Source organism: Pyxicephalus adspersus, chromosome 6, assembly GCF_032062135.1.
Source record: "Pyxicephalus adspersus chromosome 6, UCB_Pads_2.0, whole genome shotgun sequence".
In the NCBI taxonomy this organism is placed as follows: Eukaryota; Metazoa; Chordata; class Amphibia; order Anura; family Pyxicephalidae; genus Pyxicephalus; species Pyxicephalus adspersus.
Genome location: NC_092863.1, coordinates 59,331,458 through 59,353,961, shown reverse-complemented (window position 1 = coordinate 59,353,961; position 22,504 = coordinate 59,331,458). Strand labels below are relative to the sequence as shown.

The 22,504-nt window shown below is 38.6% G+C and overlaps 2 protein-coding genes across 2 annotated transcripts in view; both read right to left on the bottom strand.

Annotated features, from left to right (window-relative positions):
• LOC140333953 (uncharacterized) overlaps positions 1-1,401 on the bottom strand; it is a gene marked incomplete in the record, with an annotated part of 37,782 nt that extends 36,381 nt beyond the window's left edge. The window contains 2 exon segments of the mRNA XM_072415993.1: positions 853-959; positions 1,334-1,401. Of these exon segments, the coding sequence (XP_072272094.1) occupies positions 853-959; positions 1,334-1,400 (174 nt within the window).
• Positions 1,402-11,004: 9,603 nt separating this feature from the next.
• Positions 11,005-22,504, bottom strand: part of LOC140332747 (oxysterol-binding protein 2-like) — a gene marked incomplete at its 5' end in the record, with an annotated part of 41,598 nt that continues 30,098 nt past the window's right edge. The window contains 3 exons of the mRNA XM_072413944.1: positions 11,005-16,476; positions 17,551-17,771; positions 22,267-22,451. Coding sequence (XP_072270045.1) covers positions 16,334-16,476; positions 17,551-17,771; positions 22,267-22,451 — 549 coding nt within the window. The remainder of the gene's footprint in view (positions 16,477-17,550; positions 17,772-22,266; positions 22,452-22,504) is intronic.

Genomic DNA, 22,504 nt, shown 5'->3' with positions numbered 1-22,504 from the left:
ACTTACTTGCCCCTCTGGCCAAAGCCAGAGAGGGGCCTTTTCTCCTCGGGAACGCCTAGGCAGGTCCCACCGGATACTAAGCTGGGAGCTCTCCTGAAGAGACGTTCCCACTAAGGGAGAGCGCCTGGTTGTTAGGCCGAGGCACTCTCAAAGACTTCAGGGCCAGCCCATATGGGAATAGCACCCTCCATCAAACAAAGTGGCAACAAATACCACACCCGTGACAGTGACCAACATAAAAATACATTAAGATATAAGTGCTCAGTGCATAACACACTAGGCAGAGTTTTAAAAATTGCCCATCTGCACTAGCCGCAGCTAATGCAGAGTAAAGGTGATGTGCCAAATCTGCATAAAAAGTGAGTGTACGGTGCACGTTAAAATTCAGTGGGTTCCCGGCCCAGTGATTTTAAGGTGCGCCTGGATCGCCACCCCAGGGGTACTACACTCAAGCGAGATTCGACCGCTTGTCAGACCGAGTGGCTAGACCAAGCTTTCCCCGCACCAACCAGCGGGTCATTCTTCAAGTGGGTGCTCCTTCTCAGGGCAGGCCCCACGCCTTCTCCGGTGGACCAGGCCGGCAGAATTAGCATAGGGCGGCCCCTTACAGAGCAACACCAACAGGCAGACCGTCGTTAACAGAGGTACTTGTGCACTGCATTCTTGCCAGGAATGCCAGTGCCGTTCCACCCAGATCACTGGAAGGATTAGGTACTACACTTGATCTTAGCCAAAAGGCCGAGAAGCCTGTACACCTGTACACCTAATGCATTACAAACACATCATCATCCAATGTCAGAGGCCAGTATATACTAGTATATAAAAGTACAAGCCTCATTATAAAATTCCTACCTGCAGCTGGTCAAGTTGTTCATCTATAGCATCCAAGAGGTAATCACAATGATCTCTGTGTGGTCTTTCATCCATCATCTCAGAAGAAAGAAGTGGCACTGACAAATCTGCAAAGAATACAGAAATAATTACCAGTGCAGAATACATTTAAAGAATATACAGGCACCTTAATTACCAAAACACAATACAATACAGGAATCATATACCAAAAACAAAATGCAACTCATAATGTCATTGTGATCAACCCAACAGAGACACTACGAACCCCAAAACACATTACAAATAAAATCCATTTACTGCCCATGGGGGGTAATTTGCTCATTGTCATCCATTTACTTATATCAACAATATGTTTGCCCTTTCTACAACAATTTTCATTGGAGAAAAAATAATGAAACTACTTATTACAAATTTAGTTACAAAAGTATCTATGACACTAAATATACCAAAACAATACAGGAAGACTTAATGAGTTCCTTACGCATTCCAAGATCCTCTTCTGCTGAATCTTCAAACTCGGTGTCTTTTTTCTGAACTGTGCATGCCATGGTGCCTAGAGAAGGAAGAAGAAATTGTGTCTATATATTAGATTATCCCTCCTATTCTCAATGCATGAACAGGATATGCAGATTTATTCCTATAAATGTACATAGTTTTTAAAATATTTTAAATTTGCCTCATTTGAGGTTATTTGATATCTCCTTTTTTATTTATTATGAAAATTTAAATTGCCATGGCACTAAATTGCCCAACAAACCAAAAACATTTAGTAAAAGTAGCAAAATTTCTTTAGAAATGTTAGCAAGGATAGTAAAGCTTTTACAACAATGCATATGAAAAAATAGTGCTGACCCTGGAAGTCAAGTTTAGTTTATTGTTATTTTAAATTTAAATTATTTAAAATTTTTCAAACATAATTAGATTGAAAGTACCTTTAGCCTGCTGTCCTTGGTGTGTTACATGGTGGTGAGTTATCAGGGTCTCCCTTCCCACACTTCTTAGTATCTGTGCTTCCTTGCAAACCTACTGTGTCCAAGATGACAAAGGGGACACATTGGCTTCCTCTTCCTCATTACAATTTTTTTAGTCCCTCTGTTTTATCATCGGATGGCCACAGCAGATACAAGCTACCTAATGTAAAGCATGGCACATTCCCTTCCAAAAATAAGTGAGAGATCTATGCTCCAAAAAAATTGTCTGTGGTACAGGATTCTTCTTTCTTGCCTTCATACAGTATTCTCACAATTGACTGACATTAGTTTTACAACTAACCTTGCACTGCTTAGTTTCTCCAAGAGTATTTCTATTCATGTGTTCACCATTTTTACCAGCAATAGCACTAATAATTGGTCCAACACAGTACGGTCCATCACCTAATGTAGAACTATGAACTCCCAATAAAAAAATACATGGCACAGCACTTAAATATCTGCAACACCTACAAGTTTTGTGATCCCCTACAAAGTTGCACAAATAGCAGGCAGAGGGGATCATCTAATGCATCTTCCTAGATAATCATCAGACAACATTTTCATGTAAATTAGCTTTACAAACTACTGTGTGTAAATAATAACACAAATAAATTCAGTGGTTTCTGAATTTTAGACAACTCCTTTAGTCTAGGTAACCTCAGAATAAACATGACATATCCTACTATATGTACAGTATGTTATTGCTCTGATTTTTTTTTAATTTAGTAAAAAAATAAACTTCTGCAACACTTTTTTTTATGTTAAGAAGCTCATCTAAAGAAAAAACAAAACCCTTCCACACTTTTATATTTCAATTTTGTAGAGTTAATAAGCTTTCCATCAAAAATTTGAAATATCCAAACTAGTACAGCTGGCAGGTCCTGTGTATCTAATCAGACCGATATTCATTGCGATGAAGGTGTGATATTCGAGGCAATCGGTTCACAACACAGTAGGTATACAGAATGGACAGTCTATAAATTAGGCATAATGTTAGAATAAAACTTTTGTTATAAACTGACGACACTTTTGTAGCATAACTACAGTGTAAACCTTTAGCGCAATGGTCCTGGGCTCCATCATCCTAAATTGTCCTAATATTACTGTAATATTAGGTACATTAGATTGTGCATGCTTTGGTTATTGGGACTATCCCTGCCCAGTAAGCATTAACATTGCATCCACTGATAAATCCAGGCAGAGTAGCTCTATTGGCTTTTTATTGTGTCCCCAATGGACAAACAAATGAATGTTTCTTTCAGTGACAACTGCATTGCAAACATTGCCCCAAAGCAAACTCCTTTTTTGATGATGAGACAACTTATTACTTAAAAAAAAAACAACAGAGAGGCTGAATTTCAGGACAGGGGGGAACCAAGCTTTCTTGTATCCAGAATGACGGGCTGGCAGAGACAGATATTGAATGGCAGTCAGTTTAGAGCCTGGCAATTGGCTGCTTAGGGCTGAACACGACATCCACGGTGAAAAGATGGACAGTATTGTGTTCCCCTATACTAAGACATGCAAAAGTATTTAGAGGTCTCCAACAAGGGCTGATAGGGGAGAATCAATGGGTAAGGATTAATCTGTCAAAAAAAGCTTTCACTTTGTCCTAAATGGGTATAAAGAGATTTCTCTGGACCCTGAACTGCATGCATGGTCTGCTTTATAAATGTACTGTACCTCCCCGTCCTCTTTGCTGAAGCCCTGCAGTTCACTTTTTTACTTCTACAGGTGAATTATTAGGTTATTATACTTAACATTCCTCCATCTTTCATAGTACAAGGGGTCATCCTACTGATGATATCTATGAAAAGGCTACGCAAATCTTGCAAATGAGAAATACAGTGCTTGCAGTGTTTCCTGATTCTGGAGCATGGAATACCCCAATGTGGTAAGAAGCCAGGGTTACGTTAACCAAGCTATCTAGTTAATTACAATTGTTTCCCCCCCCCACAAGGCATGTCTGTTTAGCCCTCCTCTGTCAGCAGCCACAAACATATGTTCACCCAGATTGTCATCTAGCTTGTATATACCACATTCCTTCACTTAGCAGCTGGACTGGTAAAATCTGTAGCTAGAGGACCTGGACTGGGCTCTGCCTCTGACCTGGATTTGCCCTGCAGTTCACCTCCATCTGAGCTGCATTTGACCTGCTTTAAGCAGGATTTGCATCACTATACATTGGTATAAGAATGCAAAACCCACTTAAAATAAAAAAAAGACCCAGTTTGTTGGTATCACTGTGGAGTACATACAGGATCTCTGTAGATCGAGGCACCCTCATGTCTCAGCTCAAATAGTATACGCTAGTGACATCCGTCTGTCATTAAAGGTTCTGTCCATTATTAAGGGCGGCTCTCTGTGACTTAGACTGGGAGACAATACTGTCCTCAAAGAACACAGAACTGTAATGGGAATGTTTCAAGTCTGTTCTACAAAAGCAAACTGAAAAATATATTCCAATAGGTAATAAGTTTAGGAGGCTAAAATTAAAACCTATATGGCTTACCTATGAGGATAAAAAATCCATGAGGAACATGAAAAGGGCATTTCAAAAATATAAAAATGAAGGATCACCTTCATCATTTGAAACCTATGAAGAATATAACAAAGGATGTAAAAAGGAGATAAAATGTGCAAGACTTCAAAATGAAAGACTGATTGCAAAAGAAAGTAAGGCAAACCCCCCAAAATTTTTTAAATATAATATTAGCAAAAAGTTCACATCTGAGCATGTAGGCCCCTTAAGGATGTTGCTGGGTTGGTAACTAAGAATAAAGACAAGGCAGATTTACTTACCACTTTTTTAGCTCTGTGTACGAAGGAAAATGGCAGAGCTCAAGTCCAAATTCATAATAGCAGTCTGCCTTAAATGAGTCACAATGGCTCAGAATTGACATGATTGAGATACAGCTGGGAAAAATTTAGGTTGACAAAGCACCAGGACCTGATGGATTACATCCACATGTCCTCAAAGAGCTGAGCTCAGTTATTTCAAAGCCAATATTTCTAATTTTTAGAGACTCTTTAGTCACTGGCAAGGTACCGATGGATTGTCGTAAGGCCAATGTGGTTCCTATCTTTAAAAGGGGAGCAAAGTCATTACCAGGTAACTACAGAGTTTAGTTTAGTACGTTAGTTTAACGTCCATAGTTGGAAAGGTCTTAGAGAGTTTGATAAAGAGCCACATAGAGGAGTTTCTGATAAAAAATAATATTATAAGTGATAGTCAGCATGGCTTCAAGAAAGACGGAGATTGTCAAACATATTTACTTTCTTTTTATGAGGAAGTAAGTAAACAGGTAGACAGTGGAATAGCAGTTGAGAAAGTGTTCTTGGACTTTGCTAAAGCATTTGACACTACCCCACAGACGGTTAATATGCAAGTTAGGGTCGATAGGTTTAGAAAAGTCAATCTGTAAATGGATAGAGAACTGGCTTAAAGATCGCATCCAGAGAGTTGTAATTAATGATTCATACTCTGAATGGTCCAAGGTTATTATGGATGTACCCCAGGGGTTCAGTGTTGGAAGCTTTACTGTTTAACATCTTCAAGATCAGAGTTTGGGATTAAAAGTACTATTTCTGTGTTTGCAGATGACACGACTATGTAATGTAATTAAGTCTATACTGGATGTCTATAATCTACAAGCAGACCTGGATGTACTGTTTGATGGGGCAGCCAATTGGCAAATGACATTTATTATAGATAAATGTAAAGTTATGCACTTGGGAGCTAACAACACGCATGCTTCATACTGTCTAGGGGGAATACATTTGGGGGAGTCAGAAATGGAGAAGGATCTGGGGGTTCTGGTAGATCATAGACTTAATAACAGCATGTAATGCAAAGCTGCAATATCTAAAGCTAGCAAAAATTACTTTACTCCATCATGGACATGTGCTTACATTCTAGAAAGTAATGAGTATCCCCTCTACCATGACATTGGTATGATTTCTCTTCACTTACTGCTGTGTCCCTGGGACAGGAAATGAAGGGAAATTTCCCCAACTGAATAGTAAACATGTTATATATGTAGTGTGAGAAATAATATTATAGTCCTTTCATTTTTTTTTTGTATATACAGTACAGAAATAGATTCCATTACAGCATATTAAAAATGTCCAACATTTTTTTAGTTTTGTATAGAGTAGGTGCTAAAGGGTATATGTCCTATCAGGTTATTTTTATTACCTGCACCCCTCAGGGGAAATTTCATTTCATTTCCAATAGGAATCTGAACAAAGTGAACACAATTTATATCCCATAGAGTTGGAAGATTTTGCTTGACTATTACTCTGATACCAACTCAGAATGTTACATTTTCTCTCTTAGGTTAGCAGAACAAATAAAGAGAATGAATCTTTGCAGCGGTGACATAAATAACAATAAATATTGAACAAAAGGTCCAAAGCTGCGTACAGACCTAATAATCATAATTATCGTTGGAAACGAAGACGAACAATGGCCGAAAATCGTTCACAAAAAAGGTAACCAATGACACTGACGAACGAGGATTGTCGTTGGAAATGAACAACCGTCACGGTGGATCTGATTGGGCGATGATCGATCGTTCGCTATCTATCATGTGTACGGTCGTTCAGTGATCGCGCATGTTTCTGCAATACACTTTCTCCTTTACATGTCACTCCCTGCATTTCAAACTATTGTATCTAGCGTGTGGACACTGTTGGTGGATTATATATGAACGATCATATTGTTACAGCATGTATAGAATTGTGCACAATACGATCGTTCAAATATAATCGTGCATAATTGTTGATCAGTCGTAATCGTTCATTTTCTAACAATAATTATTGGAAGTGTGTACCTAGCTTAACCCTTTACTACTTCATCCATAACTAACAAAAAACAAACCCCTCTACACACACTTTAGGGTTGAAAAGACTAATTTCTATCTATGCAGGCTGTCTGTTGTTCGTCCTCTCACATCACAAGTCTGTCTGACACTAAATATTACACTATGCAGTCTCTAATGGATTAAAACAAACACAATCCCCCTGGTAGTCAGGCACCATGTGATCATTGCCTAGGCTTTGTGTCACATGATGGGTGTACAGGAATAATGTCTATGTATTGCATGTATCGAGAATGATGATGTGAGGTGGTAACATAGAGATTCATGTGGATCCTGCCATGTGTAAGGAAATGAATGGAGATTCTCTGTCCATGTTCCAGCATACTTTAATAGATCCCCAGCCTAATACTGACTGTAAGTCCTCCCAGCTATGTACTACAATCATAGAACTACAGTTGGGACTAATTACCCATTGTTTTCCTGCTGCTGTTACTGCCTGATATAGAAGATTCAAACCAACCGCTCTGCCTCTTCTATCATTTGCATGCAGAAGTACAGTTACAATGTATGTCTGGAATAACGAAACTTACCTTTTCTAATGCTCAGGCTGCATGCAGTTCAACGCTGACTGAAAATTGTTACAGTTATAAGTAAAGTTTCCAATCTCGAATGTGTCTCCTAGCAACCCCCGAACGCCGGATGTCCCGGCTGACGTTGTCCTGGAAACCGTAGAATGCTGGAAGCTGTCCCTTTCGCTGATAGGCTGGGATTTACTGCTGTTCCCCTAGAAACGCTTTCGAAGGAGGTTACAGCAGCGCCAGATTGTGATTGTTGAGCGCGTGTGGAGGAGTGACGTCATAGCACCGGACTGTGAAATAGGGATTAGCTTTGTGATAGAGAATGCAGGGCGCCTGTGATGTGAGGAGGGCGGGGAGGGGTTGAGGGAGGGGTAGGGATATCACGCCTCAGTGCTGCCATCAGAGGAAGATGGGGACATTGCAGTGTGTGGTCCTCCTGAGACAGAAGGGAAGGACACCAAACACCCCAACACCAAAGCCAAATCACCTGCACAGACATTTACCAGGGTTTGGTTTCTGAGGATTCTGGGAGGTGAAGGTGACAATCATTGTGCTGAAGCGAGCTGAAAATGCTCTCCAGCCCATTGCAGGTGCAAACTCTGCTGGGACTGTGCATGTATGACAATGACATCAACATCTCACTGAAGTTAGGCATTCTTTTCTGCAAATGTATTTTTATAATCGCCCCTGGAGGTGATTTGATTTTGGGGAGTGGGGTAAATAGAAGATACCATTATCTTGCAAGGTTCATTATAACAGTGTTTTTCAACTTTTTTTGAGCCACGGCACATTTTTTTACATTGAAAAAATCCTGCGGCACACCACAAATCAAAAATGTTACAAAATGACACTCTGTAGCTAATTCTTTTGTCTCTAAGAATAAACAAGAAAACTATGTTACCTACTGCCACCCACTGACATGGAAGAGTATTACATTACTCTGCCAGTCACTACAGCACAGACACTCGACAATGGTAATTAGATAATTTCCCACGGTACACCTAAAGATCTCTCATGGCACACTAGTGTGCCGCGGCACAGTGGTTGAAAATCACTGCATTATAGGCAGATAATAAATATATGTTACACCCTCTGATCACATGAAATAAAGATTTTGTTTTGCTGCTCGTCCTTTATATTGGTGATAAAATACAAACAATGCAATAATCTGAAGGACAAATGTATACAATTCAGGCAGATTTCTAGGACATTTACCTAAAGAGATCTCTACCCAGGGTTAAAGTAGAACAAGCGGGGAACTATTTCACAGAATCCCTGGACAATGGGCCTGATTTATTAAAGCTCTCCAAGGCTGGAGAGAATATGAACCTGGATGACCCGGCAAACCTGGAAGTCATTTGCTTTTTGCTAGAAAACATTTTGAATCGTGGACCAGATACATTCCAGGTTTGCTGGATTATCCAGGTTCACTGATGAAAGTGTATTCACTCCAGCCTTGGAGAGCTTTATTAAATCAGGCCCAGTGACAGTGAGAACATTTAGAAGGGTCATTTTGACAGGAAGGAGATACCAGAGCCCAATGATACTGCAGAATCTGAAATTCCCAGTAGTGCTGGATTCCTGGTGCTCATGATCAATGGTCTGATCCATTGCCCTATATCACTACTGCCCCACAGATATGTAAAACCATAATATTCTTTTATTCTCAATCTTTTCTAACTTCTTTCCCAGCTGAAACTAACTCCAGATACTTTCAGACATACCATGGTTCACCACAAGCCTGAAATCTTTGTAATAGCCATGCCTGCTCAAGTCAGCTCCCAAAGACTTCTATGGGATAAACAGCCCTCCGTGGTAATCTATGGTACTCTGCTATCTGACACAACAGACATGGGCTTTTTAAACAATACTGCTGACACATGACATTGTGCCGGGCTGCAGTATGCATTCATGTATAAACCATTGGTGTGTGTAGGGATGGGGTTGGGGGCACAAAGCTTAAGTGTAAAAAAAAAAGTGTACAATTTTTTCTTTTGGTTAATGTTTTGCAAAAATAAAGTGGTTCACCCTTCTGTGCTCAGTCATAATACATTTCTGTTTTTAATTTCCGGACTTTGGGAACTGATGACTGGCACTTGTGTATCGGCTAACTGTAAAATCTGGGATAGAAATGAACATTTTCTTAGTATAGGGAATCTTGGAGGTGAATGTTAATACTTTTTTTAGGTCCAGGCAACCCAAATTTAACCCAGAGCATTTGCTTTCCCCTTACCTTTCCCTGTAATGAGAAAAAGTGTGTATTAATCCCTGGGTCATCAACAACAGCAGCAGAGTTAATGTCACCAGAAATACATCTCCCGAGAGCTCTCTCTACCTATTGATTTAGTAATGGATTTGTGTGGATATCCCCTGTAATTATCCAATCATGATCAGATAAAATGAATAAATACCTACATTCTTTTTACATGTCTGGATAATTGAAGTGAACCTTTGCATATTTATTGTGTGAACATTTTAGATCATATATTAAATCACTATGTATGGGCAGGCTTTAGTGAGTCAAGGCAGCAGCATTCTTTTGCTGGGAAAGAAATCAGCATATGTATAAGAAGAGGGACAGAGATGGATAGGTGGAGTTCTGTATTCTAGAGCTGGTTGGGTTCTACATTATTTTATTTCTAGTATTATTGTTGTCATCTCCACATATTCTGCTCCAATATGCAGTTCAGTTGTATGCATGTAAATCTGGGTGCAAGCTTATTGCCAAATTTGAAGTCAGAAATGCATTCTTTTAATTTAGCTAGGTTTCCTTTACCTTTCTTCTGGATTCAGAGCCAGAAGAAAGCCACCAGCAGCATCACATACAAGGGCATCAGTCCAAAGAATAATGTACACATTTTTGGTGGCCTAAAATATACCTACTTACTGTCATGTGAACTTTGTAGAAACCTTTTATTTTTTATATCTAACTGAACTGTACCTTTTACAGTACATCTGTAATAAGGGAAATATCATCATCTGTCATTGCTCGTCACTTTCTGAAAATAATAATTGCCTAGCTGTGGCAGATTGGATGTGTTAAGTCATTTTAGTCAAGAATAATTCTGTCTGTTATAGCAACATGTTGTAGAATGTTTTCTGACTACAGAAATCTTAAGAGCACAAATCATTTTGTTTTCTGTAGGAAAATGGTCTGTCTACTATAAAAGTCGGGCTTTTGCATGGACCCCAAGACTGTCACAGTCTCAGTACTGCTCTGTAAATAGGGAGACCCATAAGGCAAATCATGCATTCATTTAAATGTCTGAAAAATTGAAATTGCTTGCAACTAAAAAATGAATAGTTTACATTTTTGAAAAAAAAAATTAAGCACTTTAAAGCTATACACTACAGAATTCTTAGTATCTTGTAATTTCTGCATATTCACCAGAAAGTGTTTCCAATGATTTATGGTATCAACAAAGGTAACTGACATCCTTGTAACAATGAACATAGGTTCTGATGAAACTTGTTAGGATGGGCTCACCAAGACATTTGTATTTAACACTAGACAATGTTACAGTCAAAACAACGGCTGCAAGGAATTCATTTCTGGTCACACATTATCTTGTATTCAGTCTTCTTTCAGAAATATGACAGCAGTGTAACTGGAAGCTTTTGTTCATAAGACGCTATTGTTGGATTGTTCTGTGCAGTGCATTTTATTCTTCTGTGTCATTGTCAGCTGCTCGGTGTAACAGAATCTGTACAGGTGAAAGGTGCAGAATATTGAAAGGCCTTCATAGAGCCTAAATAGCAAAGAAATGAAATCACGCCATGTAAACTTCACAGCTTTACTCTTTTATTCACATTTCAGTATAGCCATCATATTTCTGACAATACAAGCTTTTCATTTACAGTTGCCATCATCCACAAAATCCCAGTACAATCCTTTAAAGACCTGTTCATGTACATTAATCCTTTGGTTAATTCTTGTTCTGACCCCAAGTCCTCCGTCCCATCTTTTCATTGAGACTTCACAGTGATGGGACCAGACATTTCACATAATTTAGTTATTTTATATAAATATTAACTGCTACACCCTGAGATCTACATATGATATTTCAGGATATATTGACATAGTTTTCTAGCTCATAGTGAATACAGTATATCCAAAACATTGTAAATATGACCGTGTTGAGTGAATCTTCTTGCACATACCCATAATCCTTTGGAATATTGTATAGTAAATTGAGAAAAGGAAAGAGGAGGTGTGGCATCTACCAACCAATCAGATTCCAGCAGATTCCATTTTTCTAGTAAATGTTAAAAAATGAGAACAAGTATTGTATCTGACTTGATTGCTATTGACAAGACCCAAGACCCCTTCCTTTCCTGCAGACTTTATGAATCATTTTTATTTGTAGGGTAGTAATGGATAGCAGTATTACTGTGTAGCTCCTCTTAGAGAAAGAATTGGCTGCAGTGTGAAATATTATGCTATAAACTACCTGCAGTACTTTTAAGTAGCTTACATCTGTGAGTTATACATGAAAGGCTTTGAATGTAGTTTAAAGGCAGCCGATTCAGGCACTAGAAAATCATCACAGCAACATGTTACAGTATGAGACAGGCTCCGACACCAGCTCTCCCCTTTATATAGACACATCTCCTATGACAGGAAAAATCAAATGCTAATGGAAGGCATTGATAATAGTGTAAAAACTCAATATGCACCTCTGCTCCACCTAAGGTGAGTTCTATCTCCACAGCTTGGACTGAGCTCTGCAAACAGTGCATGTCAGTTTCATGGTTAGTCAGGGTAAACTAACAGACTAAATACTGAACAGACTAAGGCTATCATCACACAATCAAAATGCTTATATATTCTAAAATTTTACATTTGAACTTAAAAAAACATGCACAAAATGTTATTCTGTTCATACTGTGGTGATTGGTACTCAGAATAAATGGAACAAAATTAAGATCAAAGCACCTTACTATATAAACCCAGTAAACTCGAGAGGTTGAAGTGGAGAAAAAGAAGGCATGTCCCAAAAAAGCCAATTAGATGTTTTCTTCCGTTTTCTATAAGAAAGTATAAAAAATAAAAATAACTAGTGCCTTTCTTGTTGGTTAATATGGGCAGTGTCAATCTATTTTTTTTAGTTGTCACACTGCATACAAAGAGATTTCATTAGATCTTTCATATAAACCAACACATACAAACATTGCCTACAAGAATCAGTGATAATATTGCATATTGGTTTGCATACATATGTAGAATAGATATGTCCACTGGAGCTGAGGAGTGAAATGAATTTGTTAAATAGGGTAGGTAGCTGATAGTGTCTTACAGACATTCACAGGTCTTCATCTTTTAAAGAATGTTTCACTTCCACTAAAAACATGGAATATCTCCTCATTTGGAAAGCAACTGGAAAAATTCCCCTCTATCTCAGAAGAATATGAGTATGTCATGTTTATTACAGTTTGAGTTCAAATAGCTATGTGCATTTAAAAAGAGCAGGCAGGAATTATTCTGGAGTCCTGGATTAGATCTCCAACAGTAAATTTTTGTCCTCAAGGGCAGATAATAGTACTGTGGAAGTTTCCTCCCCTGCTGCTAATGGAGTTATCATGGTTTATTATCGAAGTGGAAACCTCTTTTAAAGGAATATTATCAGAATGACTGTTATCTGCTCAGCCAAGTAGTCCAAACCCTAGAACTGGTGCCAGTCGTGGGGCAGGTAGTCACGGAGTGTGCCCAAAAATCAGCACCATCTCCAGAGATAAAGCAAAGACTGCCTAAAGTACTGGAGAAGAATCTCAGTTGTCACAGAAAATAGCCATTCTCATAGCAGAAACAAAATACAACAGATAGATTGGAACACTGGTATTTATAGCATTTGTCATCCAATAGTTAGACCTGCTCCTTCATTTAGTGCTGGGCTGCCCTGCATTGTGTGACACTGTGCTAGGCTGCAGGAGTCCCAGGCACTTTACACAACTGTAGAACGTGGCACATTTTGTATATACAATGGGTAGCCCCTGGCCGATTTCTATGTATATGTACATGTTTATTTCTCCTTTACATTGTTATATAGATAGGTTTATAGATATATTGATATATAAAAATACAGCTGCAATAATATAAGGAAGGATATCTCTAGGTACTTATCTAAAACTACTTTTTACTAGTTTGTACACTACACTAGGTAGCTTATAGTCCTATGGTTTTCATACATGATAGAATTAAAAATAATTCCATTAAAATCAAATAATAACCAGTGCTGATAAAGAATCTAATTAAACATGTTCTGTATAAAAGTCATATTTTCTTTTTTAGGTATATAAAGGTATGTTTTAAAAATTCATGTCAGTTTGTTTTTAAAAGGTTCTGCTGAACACAGGGGGTCTTTATTAAAAATTGAAAATACAAGCCCATCCTCCGCTGTGAATACTGGCTGGTTTATTTAATATGGTGAATATCAGTACCTCACAGCAACCTAAGATCAGTATGCACAGCTTTAGTTTGTAATTGACCCAAGCTCATCAAACTTGCATTTACATGGTTGCAGTTCGCACATCACTTTGATATGATTTAGTAAATACGTTTGTTGTTTCATATTGATGGTTGTTTCTCATCAGGCTTTTGCTGGCCACACTAAAAGGATGATTTCAGCAAGTAGAATAAACATGTTGGTGTCTTTTTCAAGAATCTTGACATGTATATGTACTAAATAATTACATAAACAATGTTTATTACCCCAAAAAGAAAACCCAGCATCAGTTAAAACTACTGAAAACAAAAACTTTGTGAACCTTTGAAAATAAAAATAATGTTTGCTTGTAAGCAGAACATGCACTATCACAGGTACAAAGTAGTTTGCTATCCAAGGATAATTAGGAGTGGAAAAAGAGATTACAATCTTAATAAAATGTTTTGTTTCCTATAATATATTAGACCTATACTATAAAAGCAGTGGTTTTCCCTGCCCATTGTCTTTTATTGCTCACTCAGAAGGAGCACAAACGTTGCAAAGTGAACAGGTTGAGGATTTTTCTGATCTATGGCACAGGACAGGATCTGCATGAGTTAGAGCCTAAGATTCAGTATGTCTGCCTGGGTGGCTGTACAACCAATACATTTGCTTCATACAGGTCCTGCTGTATGTAGTGGTTATAATGAGGAAGTAGTGGGTTTGGTCGTTATTGGACAAAGAAATAAACCCCCCCACCCCAATTACACAAAAACCACACAGAACAAGTATTTAAGAATATAGGGGCATGACAAACATGACACTGCTCCTAGTTACTTTCACAATTCCAAGCTAAATGCCTAATATTATTTTTTTGTATTAATATAGCACCAACAAATTATGCAGCCTTTTACAAAGTCCATTGCCATATTACTAACTGTCCCTCAAAGGGATGCACATCTAATGTTCCTACCATAGTCATATGTAGTCTAACTCAGTTTTAAGATTCATTTTTGGGGGGAAGCCAATTAACCTAACTGAATGTTTATGGAATGCAAATTCTGAGAATTGAGTCTGGGGCCCAGTACTACAAAGGTCAGAGTGCTAACCAATCCAAACCCACATAATTTCAACTGGCAACCCTAAGTGCTGTTCTATGGGGGCAAAGGGCAGTTTGGTTAGACCTGCGTCAAAGGTAACAGCCTACCAAGCTTGGGTATTAGGTGTATAAATCACACACAGGTCAACCTAACATAGTGAGCAACAAGGGAGCAAGGTACTTCTCATCTAAGACCTAGGCCCAATTTGTTTACATTTTGTGTGCATGCTACTTCATTCTTTGAGATGCCATACAAGTAACTAGAACTACAACTATCTGTGTTTGTAAAATGTAGGTGTGTTACAGATAAACTACTAAATGACTTTCCATCATTGGAAATAAAGCTCATTTTACTATATTCACACTAGAACTAGGGATGGCATTCCAAACAGTTACAGCAATATTGGCCATCACTAAACTGCACTCCCACCCTACTATACTCTCCAACACTATCCAACTGCTAAAGGAACAGACAAAAGAAACAAAGAATACATCTATATGAATAAATAAAGCTCATAAGGGAATATATTATGTTTATGGTGAAAGTCAAATTGACTGGCTCTCACTGTTCTTGGTAGTTGATGAATAGTGATAGCACAGAACCAATGCTGGACCTAATATTTCCAAATCTTTAGTGAGGGAACAAACTAATTTATTAATTACTACTAGTCCCTAACATGCAGTTTAATTTATTCTTTTTAAAGGAATAATCAGGACTGATATCTCCTGCCACCAATGCTGACTGATGGAAGTACTCCAAGTTAAGGGGCAGGTATGGCACTCTGTATAATGCTTACCTGTGTGCTCCATCTTAAAACACAAAATACTTCCAAGGTTTAGGTAACAAGAGGTCCAGGTTTATAAGGTACAGCTGTCCTGTGGCATGGCCATTGCCCTCCCTACCTACAGCTTCTCCTCCTAGCTAGTAAAAATGGACATAAATCTTTGGAAATGAATCAATAAAAGTGCAGTAGTCAATTAAAAAATAAAGTGATGTTATTACACAGTGATCTCTTTCTATGTTTTTCTCAATTCAGCGAGCCATTTCTTTTGGTACAAAATGTACAAATGGCCACATGAAAATAATATTTGCTGCTGCCCATAAATAAACCACACTTATTTGTTAACAAGAATATACATATGAATATAACATATATAAATAAATAAAATTCCTAAAAGTACCTTCATTTCAAATTTTCCTCAAAATCTTTGAACTTGGGGGAATATGCAACTGAAAAGCCAATAACTATATATGGATATATACATTTATGCTTGTGTTTATATATAGCAAATGTTAAATGAAACATCAATAAAATAAATCTCATCTCCCAACCATTATTAGTTTCTACAAAGAAATTTTGATGTAGTAAAGCAAACATTTTTATCCCCAGAAATTTGTCTTTCCCATTTTTACCCTCCCTCTCTGATGCTTTGTGTTTTGGCATGTGTTTTGGTTTTCACCTCTGCTTTTTGTCATTGAAAGTTGGCCTTTGCTGTTGGTTCCTGAGCGCTGCTTTAGTCTGGTCTGTGAGGCACCCTGCGTGCTTAGCTCGAGGTGGTAAGATTTGTAGCTTTCTTTTGTCCCAAGTCAGAATATATCAGGACAGTTAGACCAGTCTTGTTTGTTTTTGCACTCCCAATATCCTCCTTTGTAAACACACATGAGCTCTCCAGTAAAAGAATCAACCTTCCGTTCAAACCACAATGGTTGATATCCTTCATAGTCACAACCTGGATTAGAGATAAATCAGTCAGTAAAAGACGGGCAAATGCTGCATAGAACAAATGATGTTATGTCAACCTTTATGACAAACCATAATTCTATCAACCAACAACCACTCTCTCTGGGCTTGGCAATACTCCAACATTAGCCAAGCCATAGGGCTACACTATACATTTCTACTGATTTGTATTTATAGCAACTCTATAACAACTATGTAAAGCAACTTAAAAATAAAACTGTACTTTTTAACAGCCATGTTCCTAGGCTGATAATAATATTATCCTAGCCCATTCAGACAGGAAAAAGCATTTCCTCAGTCAGCTCTCCCCAGTAGACAAACAGCATTTCTGTGACTTTGTAGGAATTTACAAGGTACAAAACACTGTAGCAAAATATAGCTGATCTTTAGCACATTTATGATGAAAGACATAAATTGCACTGAAACCAGGATTTACATACATGACTGTGTCTTTTAGGATGACCCTGGATTATGTCTGAACAAAGATGGCTCCAACTTTTCAAAGAAAAGATACATTGGTCTTTATTTATTAACTCTCTCAAAGACTGGAGAGGATACACTTTCATCAGTGAACCTGGGTGATCCAAAAAACCTGGAATGGATCTGGTCCAGGATGGAAAAGAGTTGCTACCAAATAACAAATGACTTTAAGAAATCCATTCCAGGTTTGCTGGTTCACCCGGGTTAACTGATAAAAGTTTATCTTTTCTAGCCTTGGAGAGCTTTAATAAATCAGGCCCATTGATCCATACATTTGCAACTCGTTGTACTGGGCTGTAATGGGGAAACTTCCATCACATTCACAGGATTTACATTATCCCCACCCTGCCAATGCAGATGGCTGAAAACTCCAAAAGATAGAGGTGCCAGAGACTCCAACAGAGAGTCCAACACCTTCATGACACATTGGTAAATGGGATAAAGGAGAAATTTGTTTTGCAATTTTGCAGTACTGAAGGAAGCTCAGGCACTAAAATGACCTTAGAAGGGCACAGAAGGGGCACCTTTTCATACCATCTGGAGTAAAGATTAGGCTTGTAAAGAAAAGCAGTAGGTGATTTACCTTCTTCTAAAGCCTCTGCGGCTTCCGCCTCTCTCCTTCTTCGTACAGCCCTCTGCTTTTCTTCCAAACGCTGCTTCTCCACGTTTGCCTCATCCCACTTGCCATTCTCCATTAGCCTCTGGTCTGGCCTGTGCCGGCTGTCGGTGGGGGCAGTGCTGTCATCAGGCTCATTAAGAGTAAGTGCAAGTTCAGAGAAAAAGTACATATTCTCTGCATTCTCACTATAAGATACAAGAAAAATGGGATATGAAATGTATTACACTACACCCAAATTCACCTAAAGTCAATGAAGAAGCCAATGTCAAAAAAGTGGAAAAAAATGATAGAGAAATATAGAGAGTGGGTGATCAGTCAGATCTCATGATTTGTTTTTTTGTTGTTGTTTTTATTGGAAACTGCTATAAGACATCTAATGTGCCCTTATCTGATCTAATGTACTGTCATGCCATGTATTTACAAAATTTATATATATTCTATATTAACCTGTTTATTTAAACCTGAACCAAAATGGCTAAATACAGTACAGATATGAAGGTATATTTATATATAAATATATAAATATATGAGCTGTTTTTCCTCCTAAAGCATTGGCGTTTGTGATCATGTAGTTCATTACACAGCTCAGTCCGACATATTGCCAGGCCGGAGATCTGACTTTTACCTACTGCAGAGACAATGGAACTTTGCCATTTAGGGTAATGGGACAGTGCCCATTGATAGACTATATACCCAAAGCAAGTTAGACTCACAAGGTAATGCCCTATTGGTATTTATTTTTTTTTATGCAATACATAGGTGAAAAATCATTTTGAATTTATTTACAAAATCAATAAAGGCTTTTTTACGACACAATCAATGTTTAAAATCAAAACAAAAATTAAAAATATAAATTTGGCTAGAAAAAAAAAAGAATAAAAGAAATAAAATAAAAAAAATAAGAATATAAAAAATAACAGATTATGGGAGAAGGGGAAGAAGGATTGGGATAAACTGGACTGGGTGAATATTACTATTGTACATTTTTAACAGAAATTCTTATTGATAATAACTGCTACTATTAAGGTTTGCCTCCCCCTGGCAGGAGGTGCAGAATCTAAGTGACCCCCGGTCACCAGTGCATCCCGCATGGAGTGATAATTCGGTGACTCTAGTGGTCACAAGGCTTCTTTGCTGCAAGAGGGTCACCGGCTCGCAGCCCCCAGGCTCTCCCCACCAGGGAGTGACATGGATCAGAAGGGCCATCTTGGGAATGGCGATGAGGTGGGAAAACAGCTAATCAAGTCGAGGTAGTTGGACTGGCCGAGGTCATGGCAGGCAGGGGACAAGGTGGAGTCAGGTAACATGCTGAGGCCAAATACAGAAATTCGAAACAGACAACTAGCTGGCAGAGAGGCCGAAAGTGCACCGAGGATCCAGAAACCTGAGTCTGGAACTGGAGAGCTTTAAAAAGGCTCAACAGCCAATGGCAGGACAGGACTGAACAATCTGTAGATTGGCTACAGCATCTACTCCAGAATCCCCTGCAGCTGTGCACAGCCTCAGTTTCTGTGCAGGGGATAAACGGTGGGAAATTCATGGCTACAGTGATGCAGGTGATGTTGAAGCCGGCTGAGCAGATGATATGCAGGCAGAGTGGTAACAGCTACTATGATAAAGTTTGTCATATATTAGGCCTACTTCAGAGTAAAAATTAGATTTAAATGCCAGTATAAAGCAGAAGAATCTAATTTCTTCACCTTCACATCAGCACGGTCTGTGTCCTTTTGAGAAGTGATCTCATTTTAGCCCTTCTCTCTAACACATGTCATTATAACTCTGCCATACGAAATATTCAGGCAACAAAGGTTAATGAGATCAATGTGTATACAGCATTGGAGGGATACTGGTTTATTACAATGTAAAATAAATCAATGAAGAACATTTCTATTAAATAGTCACTTCAAACAGAAAAAAACTAGACAAGTGAGAGCCCATATATCAGCACCATAAATCAGATGACCTTTATTTAAGGGAAACCTATATTCCGAAAAATATTCAGGCTGTCATTGCTGACCTTTCATTTTCAAAATGTTATCTGCCTTTTTGTCATGCTGAGCCTTCACCTTCAATATTTGGAACTGCAAAACTGGGCCAGGTATGAAGCAAAGTATACAGACGAATTGCACATATGAGATCAGTTTTACCTTCCAAAGTGTTTGTATTTCTGACCATCCAGTTCTTTATACAACTCTGTAGACACAGCCAGGCTGGAGATATGACTTTTACCTGCTGAGTTTAATGTGACTTTGCCCATTTAGGTTACACCCCCTGCTATCCCAAATCAAGTTATAGTAACCAATCCATGTCCCGCTGGTAACCTCCCTTTACAAATGGGCAGCAGTAAGATTTCATATTTTAGTTTGAATATAATGATACCAGTAAGATTTAGCTTCAAGACATTGCCCAGATAAGGTATCTTTTAATTTAAAATACATTTGTCACACATCTTGTGATAAAAAGGTCATTAAAATCAATTAAAATGTGTTTTACACATGCATATCTGTGTTCATCTGTATTTGGTTTACTCATATATGAGAAATGTATAGCAATATTGTTGTAGGCCTCATGAGCTACAAGCTAGCAGGACATTAACCACCCCAGCGGTAATCCTGAGTGTGACTCGGGGTGGGAAATCTATGCAAAAAGCGGTAACCCAGAGTCACACTCGGGGTAAATTTGGGGGTCCCCCTTACCTTAGCCCCGCTCTCCAGCGGCGATCGCACGATCCCGCTGTGATGCCGGGGCGCTTCTCCGTCGGGGGACGTGGCCGGGCGGGAAATTTAAAAGCAGATTACCGAGTATTCTGTTTTTAAATACCGCCCGTGTCCCCAGCACCCCGCTGCACGCATCTGCAGTTAGATGCGATGCACCATGCAAGATTTCTGCAGATGCAATCACCAATAGTAAATTCTGGGGGTGATGCCAGCGGAGATTTCCCGCTGGCAGCACCCCCTGAATCTACTGCAGTTGCTCTCTTGCTCGCATCACCCGGAGGCTGATCTCCGGGTGATGCGAGCAGGAAAGTGAGCAGGGCGGGGACATCCCCACCGCATCACCCGGCAAGATGTGTGACATCTTCCGGGTGATGCGATGGAAGTGATGGATTCTGGGGGCGGGAAATTTAAAAGCAGATTACTATGTAATCTGGATTGACTACAACAACACCATAGGAGGTGTCGACAGAGCTGACCAAGCCATGACATTCTACCCAGCGATGAGGAAACAGCAAAGGAAATACTACAAGAAGATTTTCAGGCATCTTGTTGAGCAGTGCCTATGGAATGCCTACATTCTGTACAAAAAAAAATAGTCAGAGGCCTGTGAATCATTTAGACTTCATTTTTGCAAGTTTCCGAATCCATAGTCAAGAACCACCAAACATCATCAGTGGCTATGAACAGACCTGGACGTCTTGCTTCCACCATTGTCAACCCAGAACGCCTGACCGGTCGTCACTTCACTGAATACATCCCACCAACCCAGAAAAAGGCAGCACCTACAAGGATGTGCGTGGTTTGCTGCTCAAAGACCAATTTTTTCTAAAATCTGCATTTAATTTATCTTAATTATTTATCAATATTATTGCACCCTTGTTTGGAAAATTTCAGTTAGAAATTTTTGATAAAAAAATTTTTTTTTGATAAATTACACTCTTGTGGTTTATTATTTCATTATTTTTAAATTAATGATTTATAATTATGTAATATATTATAATTTATGATTATAATATAATAAATAAATATAATTATTATACCTGGGAGTTAATTCTAAGAATTACAGGCCCACAATATAAACAAAAATTTCTATGCAAAAAAAATAGGATCACTTTTTGCATCAAAAAACTGACAGGAATAGAACGCTAGAGGGGTTAAGCTATCTGTAAGCTTGTGTTTGCACTCACTTGTATATTTGTCCTAATGGAGAGCTTTAAAGCAACACTAGCCACTATTAATATGTCTATTGTTTCTGAAAATGCAAGATTGACTGTCATGCTGATCCATAGTTTCAATGCTCTTTTTGATTTAAGGAAGCAGAAAGTCAGAAAATGAGTGACTGAAAGTATTAAAGCAAAATGATGTATGAGAGACAGGTAAGTAGCAATTTCTGCAATACACAAGTTTTAAACTAGAAGTGTAAATATGAGACCATTAGGGTCATTTCAGACCCACAGTGAACTGGAGCATGCTGCCGCTGGCCTAATCTCAATCCCAATTGCTCACATTCATGTAAATTTGAGTGGTTGCCAACTATTTTGTACAGGTGACTGAAAGTGGCAACATGCGGCTACGGTGGAACATGGCAATTCCAGAAAGTGACAAGTCACTTTTTCCTGTGCAGTTGCTTTTGTAAGAACCATTTGCAACTATGTGCAGTGAGGTTTGATGCTCCAAGGTGCACAGCAGCAGTCTGATGTGTGCTCAGGGATGTCAAATCATGCAGTTTTCCACTGCAAGTATAAAAGGGGCCTTAAATGTGCACATCTTTTTTACAATTTTAACCTATATTTTTTTTTTTCAATCACCTATGAACCAACTTTAAAAATGTATTGGTTTGTTTTGATGTGGTGCTGTACTTTTGATAGAATGAACATACCTGTACTGTTCACTTTTTCTGGAGACCATTGATTAGAAAGTTAAAAATTTAACTGTATTGATTGTTCATATTGTGAAGACTTACGGTAGAGGGTATTTCTTCCACAGTAGCTTTGGTGGAAGGGTTTGGTAGACTGTTTTCTGCTTGCCTTCTCCACTTCCATTGCCTTGACTGCTCTGAACAATCTTTGCACATTCCATCTTTTCATCCCACGTTCCTGATAGAACATAATGTGCTTTTCCGTTTGCATCGGTCACAACCCCAGTGACCTGTAATAGATCAGAAAAGCAGGTTAGCTTCAGTGTTATTGCCAACATCCAAC